This window comes from Globicephala melas, chromosome 6, assembly GCF_963455315.2.
Source record: "Globicephala melas chromosome 6, mGloMel1.2, whole genome shotgun sequence".
Lineage (NCBI taxonomy): Eukaryota > Metazoa > Chordata > Mammalia > Artiodactyla > Delphinidae > Globicephala > Globicephala melas.
In genome coordinates, this window is record NC_083319.1 from 93,236,980 (window position 1) to 93,243,705 (window position 6,726).

Below are 6,726 nucleotides of genomic sequence, written 5' to 3' on the forward strand. Positions count from 1 at the left end.
AACTGGTACCTGGAAGGTGATTATATTACTATTCTACTTTTCTGTGTTTGAGATTTTCCACAATGGTCTCTGTAAAAATATACCTCTTAGTAAGCTTTCCTTTCCCAGGTTCCACCAAAAAGTTAGTGACTTCCTTACCCATCTCCCTTAACGGGCTATTCACATCTTTCCTTTTTTTGGCTGAGTCATGCCGGATCTTAGTTCCCTGACCAGGGATCGAACCCACGTACACGGCAGTGAAAGTGCCCAGTTCTAACCACTGAACCGCCAGGTACAGTACTTGTATTTTAAACTAGGATTCAATGCTAAGAAGCCAAAGGATTTTTTTTTGCGATAGACGGGCCTCTCACTGTTGTGGCCTCTCTCGTTGCGGAGCACACGCTCCGGACGCGCAGGCTCAGCGGCCATGGCTCACGGGCCCAGCCGCTCCACGGCACGTGGGATCTTCCCGGACCGGGACACGAACCCGTGTGCCCTGCATCGGCAGGCGGACTCTCAACCACTGCGCCACCAGGGAAGCCCCCAAAGGAATTTTTGCTAACCACTTTTAATCCCATTGTCCTCTACTAAACATCATTATTTTAGTAATCTTTTTATTTTCCCATATACACGCACACACGCATATCTACAGAGTTGTCGGAGTGCGCAAACGGCATGGGAAGACAGTTTTCACCTAACATAGGTCTCTGGGCCATGGCCCCACCGCCATCTACGCAGCACTCCGTGGCAAAGCTCCGGAACGTCCCACTCATCCTGGCGGCGCGCATCGCCGCGGTGAGACATCTGGACGTCTTCCTCATGTCTGGGCACAACTTCTGCTTCTCCCCGTCCTTACTCCCACAAACCGGCCTTGGGCGCCCGCGGTGATACTCCTCCCCTCACGCTTCCCACGCCTGGGTTTCCCACAGTCTAGGACCACGGGCTGGCTTTTCTCACCTCCCACTGACTTAAGACGCGGAGCCGGGTCTGGGGAAGGTGCGCCTGCGCACAGAGTGCCGTTCGTCGGGCAGCCCCCACCCCCCGCCCTCGCCAAACCCCGCGATACCTTACCCCTCCCGCAGGCTCGCTGCCCCAACGGCTCCGCGGACCTGGAACTTTCTAAACCCCTGCGCACGCGCTCTACGGCCCTTAACGTCCCGGCTCCGCCCTTCCCTGGCCGCTCCCCTTTTCGTCAGGGAGATCCCCGCCCTCACGCCACGCCAATCATCCACTTCTTTCCTAGGCCGACCTCGCAACAGGCCTTTGATTGGCTGATCTGGGTGCGAACGCCGCGGAGGGGCGGCGACGATAGGCTGGGAGCCGGTCCCGGCGTATCCGCAGAGTGCGTGGAAGGTGATTGGTCAACACCGTCGTCCAATCAGCGGCGGGCTGTCGGATTCAAACCGGACTCGTTTGGCTTACGGTCGGTTGGTCTCAGTCGAGTCGTTGCCTTCAGTTGGCGAGGGCGTGTCGGTCGCCTGCGCCCGTTCTTCGCGCCTCGTCGCTCCAGTCCCTTGCTGCCCACCGCCCTCCCGCAGGATGGCCCATAAGCAGATCTACTACTCGGACAAGTACTTCGATGAGCACTACGAGTACCGGTGAGCGGACGGGACGGCCTAACTCAGCCGCGGCCCCGGCCGAGCCTGAGCTGGAACTTAGGCCGGGTACCAGGGGCCAGGACCGGGAATCGGGGTGGAAGTGCGTCGGGCTGAGGTTGGGGTCGGAGCTCGGGGCCGGGGGCCGGCGGTAGGGTCAGAGTCGAGCCCGGGGGCCTGCCGGGAGTCGCGGTTGTGTCGGGGTCGGGTCGCCCGGGCGGGAGCTTGCGCTTCTCCTCGCCTGGAGGGCCGGCCCGGCTGGATTCCGCCCTTTGTTCCTGTCTGTGAAGAGGACGAGGCTGGGGCGAGGATGGGGCCGCTTCTGGTGCAGAATTGCTACCTTAAGGGGAAGGGGCCGAGGGCCTGAGCGGACCTGGCGTAGCTGAAGTGCAACGCCGAGAGCCCTAATCGCAGCGGTTCCTAAGAACTTAGGCCTAGTTCGCATTTAGGCAAACGTCCCCCTCCCAGTCACAGCGGGCGAAAGGCTGTCGGAAGGGTAATTTTGCTCAGGTAACGTCGCCAGAGAAACACTTCTCTTTTTCTCTCATTTGAAGTTAATGGCCCTAAAAAGTAGCTTGTAGGGGAGTCCCCCTAAAATGAGCTTCCTTGGGATTCGAAATGTGTCTTGAGTATGGCGACTTCGGCAGAGGCTGGTGCGTGTTAATCCTCTTGGGTTATTATTAAAGGGGCTTCCTTTTGAGACAAAATTGAGAACTCGAATGGATTTGGGGCATTTTTTTCTGCTAGAGTGTATCGGCAAAATTTTTGGCTTTGAGGGATTTCTGGTTTCTGCATCATTATGTGATGCACTAGAACATAGTTGCTAAATGTGTAAGATTAGCAAATTGGATTGTGTGAGGGAAGAAACACTTAACATTAGCTTTAATATATGCAGGAGTCTTAGCTGGGGTGTGGCTTCAAAGACCAGCGCCACCCAGTTCTCCTGGGTGGTGACTAGGATGCTGCATTCTGGGAAACTACCAACTTGTAGGAGGGGCCAAATAGTGACCTTATTTTCTGCCTCCTATCCTTTTACGTTAGATTTCCAAGAATGCTATTTGAGTTAGAAAGGATATAACAGTGGGTGGCCTCTTTTTTCCCCTCCCCTTAGTATCTTGTAATTCTTTCTTAGTATCTTGTAAATCTTTCTCTGGAGAAAAACGGAGGATTTCTCTGGGCAGCTTTGCAGGTTAGTAATACCTGCATTGCCCAGCAGGGGTTATCCAATAATGGACAGAATGTAAAACCACAATCTTTCTAAAAATCTGGGAAAATATTAATTGTGAAACATGTCTGGCTCCGAGTAGTACTTTTCAGGACTTTTCCTGGCAGTAGTTACATTTTCTAGTTTCAGTATACTAGCATAATCATTGATGAGCACGAAGTAAACTAGTCTATGCTATCAAGATTTTAGCCTAATAGACTAAGTGGTTTATGTGTAGTAATGAATAGAAGAAAATCCTGTCATATCTGAAATGATATATTCTAATCCAGTTTTAATCTAATTACTATCTAATCCAGTATTAATCTAATTAATATCTAATCCAATATTAATGAAACCTGGTCTTTCTTGACCAAGCCACTTGCCGTTATCAAACAGGACAGTAATGTCCAGAGAAGGGAAATTTAATTGTATCTTGCAGTGTTATCTTAGTAGCTCCTTTGTTGTTTGTACTGCTGTGGCCTTTTTTTAACCCCCTCTTCACCCTCCATGATAAGCCCTTGGTACTGAAATGTTAGATTTTTGGAAACAGTTCTCCTTACATGTAGTTAGAAATACATAGAGGAGTTATATCCATGCAGAAAAAAATACAGGTAGACTTCCCATCTGAGTTTGAAGCTACTTAAACATTTTTCCCTCGTAATCAAATCCTGATGAAGTTAGCCTGTCTCCATGGTTTATGGAGAAGGTAGGGTATATGACTTATATCTAGACATAAATTGGAACATTTTGTATGGCATACATAATATGAGTACAAAAGCTAGTTTGCATTTTACATTTCTCTTGAGACTAATCAACAATTATGTAGAGGATAGAAATAAGGTAACAGGCTATTTGCAGAGCCTTAAAAGTAGATGTTAAAGCAGTATTTCAAGAGTCAATGAGCTAGCTGGTAAGTATTGCTAAGAATCATCATGTAGTTCACTGTAATTGGTAAAATTTTTACCAACTATGATAGTAAGCATAATTTGACTTGGTGGCCTTGTGGCCAGCAAGCAACATAACACAACAGTTCTAAGGCTTGATTTTGTTATGCAAATTATAGGAAATTGGTACTTAACCAACCACTCACAGACTAGAACTTAAGTTGGTGACAGTGCTTATTATGGGTATGGGTTCAGTTTTCCTGTGACCTGACTGCTCCTTTCTTACCCCAGCCAACAAATTCACAGGCATATATCTAATACTAGTCAAAAAATTTGGTTGGTGGTAATGGATGACGGTATAAAACTACTGCTCCTGGAAGTGATTAAAAATGAGCCTGGGAATTTTGATTTTTATAAAGATCCTTTCAATTGTAATTAAATAAGAAGTCGGTGGGGGTGCATATTTGTTTTCTAAGAATTTTTCAAATCTCCAATTGTACCTATTCTTAATGGTTTGACATTGAAGAATATTGCATGCCTTCTTTAAAAATTGATTAAAGTTTTGGATATAGGCCAGTAACTTATTGGAAAACTGAATGTCTGTTTTAGGTAGCGGGTACGTGTATATGTGCATTTAGTGTTCTTTGCTTTTAATTTCGAACAAAGTATAAAGCAACTTCTGGAGTTATGTACAAGGACTTGTGTCTACTACAGATCTATAGAGTAATAGGAAACCCAAATTAACTGTAACAAGCTAGATTCCCCCAGCCCTGCTACCTGGGGCTAGTATGACACTTCTTAAAATCAGGGACCATTCTTAATTTATAATCACTTCTGTGGTCTTAGATGGTTTCCCTAGCTCCCTGATCATATCAATCTGCTTCATAACTAACAGGAAGGAGAAAAAAGAGAATTGGGCATGTTCTTTTCTTTCGAGGATACTTTCCATAAGTTGCATAAATTCTGCTTATATCCCGTTGGGCAGGATTTAGTCACATGTGACCAGAGGTAGCTGCAGGGGAGGCTGGGATGTCTTGTATAACCATGTGTCCCACTTAGTTTTTGAGGTTCTATTCCTGAAGAAGATTGAGACAATTAGCAAGCAGTCTCTATTAGGGAAAAAAGTTAATCATAAATAAAATGCCTTCTACTTTTGGACTGCATATTCTAATCTCTAATTTGAACACAGGCCATCAAGATCAGAATTAAAGGTAGTAGAGAGTAGTCTTTAAGATTGATGCTAATGGTAATGTAACAGGGTTGCTTTAAAGAACTTTAAGGGCAAAGAACTCAAATTTTAAGTATCCTAAAGATGCATGTATAAAGTGACCATAATTGTAGGAAAGGCATAGTCACTTAGAGCACTAATATTTCGCTGTATTTTTTAACAGGCATGTCATGTTACCCAGAGAACTTTCCAAACAAGTACCCAAAACCCATCTGATGTCTGAAGAGGAGTGGAGGAGACTTGGTGTCCAACAGAGTCTAGGCTGGGTTCATTACATGATTCATGAGCCAGGTAAGTTTTGCTATTAGGGAAGCACTAACTGAATTAAAACAGTAGTGGTTGTTAAAATTTTTTTAGTAATATTGACGTTTCAGTGGTATCCCAAAGTAACTCTGATAAGCTTGACTATTTTTGAATGACTGATACCTCCCTAGAGAGGGTTCCAATTTTATAGTAAATAAAATACCATGAGTGAAAATAATGCATTCTTCTAAACTGCAAAAATAAACTATTTAGTTAAGAAAAAAGAAAAGGATATTCTGTTTTATTTTAAAATGCGTGTCATTGCTAGTAGTATCTTGAAGTATTTTGCCATAAATATATTTAGAATTCTGGTATCTCCTCTTTGAAAACTAAGAACTTAATGTAAGACAACTGAGTGTCCTGAAGTTCTGTGTATAGAAATTGATGCAATTTGAAGTGATTTGTTTTTTCCTTTAGACAATTAGTATCTACCACATTAAGATGAAATGAGATAGCATAGCTAGTGAACTCAAATGTGCTGCCTGTGTTATACTTGAGTGCTTATGCTATTACGTGGTATTTACCAGAGAGTTTTCCAGATTACTGTTAGTAACTATTAGTAAACCAGACTAAGAAACTTTGTGGTGTTAAACTGTGTTTTTGGGTTATCAGTAAATCTAACTAAAGGACTTAAACTGCTTTGAACAAAATTTTAAGTCTTAGAAGCTGAATTAGGTGAAACTAAAGCTGTCTTGCTTTCTGCTTTTGTTAAAAGCAGCAGCAGCAGCAAAAACTCTAAGACTTGTAACTTTCTTGGGATTGGAGCATATAATTATATTAAAAAGGTGTTTCTCCAGATAATACAATGCAGCTGAGGACCTTACCTGTAGGTTCATAGTCAGTCCTCCACCTGCCAAAACAGAATCTACAGGGATGGGCCCCTAGGACCTGCATATTTTGAATGAGGTGTTAAGTGTTTTTTCCAAAGAAGAGAAGACCTTTTTCTTTTCACTGGAATTGAGATTCTAAAGATAGAAACCATTCTCCTTCTCAAATTGCATCTTTACTTAACAGCCCTTTTCTCCAGGGTGTGTAAAAACTGGGGGAATATTGTTAGGTTGTTTTCTTCTGTTTACTGTTTACAGTGACATGGAGCAAAATTTATTTCAGATACCTCAATAAGTAACATTAATTGACCATAGATTTATTTTACTTTATTTTGGTTCAACTGAGAACTCTTTGAATTTATGTTGAATGAATGAAAATTAACCATATAATATTAAAATAATATAAAACATTTTCTTTCTACAGAACCACACATTCTTCTCTTTAGACGACCTCTACCAAAAGATCAACAAAAATGAAGTATATCTGGGGATCATGAATTAAATCTTTTTCAAATTTAATGTATATGTGTATATAAGGTAGTATTCAGTGAATACTTGAAAAATGTACAAAGTGTTCATCCATTCCTGTGCATGAGCTGTATTCTTCACAGCAACAAAGCTCAGTTAAGTGCAACTGCAAGTAGGTTACTGTAAGGTGTTTAAAATTTCTAGTCAGTTTTTCTTTTAATGTAAGTGCCTGTTTGAC

General features: G+C 43.3%; 1 protein-coding gene across 1 annotated transcript; it reads left to right on the forward strand.

Annotated features, from left to right (window-relative positions):
* The first annotated feature begins 1,401 nt into the window (after positions 1–1,401).
* CKS2 (CDC28 protein kinase regulatory subunit 2) lies at positions 1,402–6,726 on the forward strand. Its single transcript, XM_030832494.2, has 3 exons — positions 1,402–1,577; positions 5,054–5,181; positions 6,445–6,726. The coding sequence occupies exons 1-3, from the start codon at positions 1,519–1,521 to the stop codon at positions 6,495–6,497; spliced, it is 240 nt and encodes a 79-aa protein (XP_030688354.1). The 5' UTR covers positions 1,402–1,518; the 3' UTR covers positions 6,498–6,726.

Bases quoted from the DNA above. Each gene is read 5' to 3' on its own strand.
- CKS2 (XM_030832494.2), top strand. From the start codon at position 1,519: ATGGCCCATAAGCAGATCTACTACTCGGACAAGTACTTCGATGAGCAC. The intron at 1,578-5,053 runs GTGAGCGGACGG...ATTTTTTAACAG, and splicing joins GATGAGCACTACGAGTACCG to GCATGTCATGTTACCCAGAG. The intron at 5,182-6,444 runs GTAAGTTTTGCT...TTCTTTCTACAG, and splicing joins TTACATGATTCATGAGCCAG to AACCACACATTCTTCTCTTT.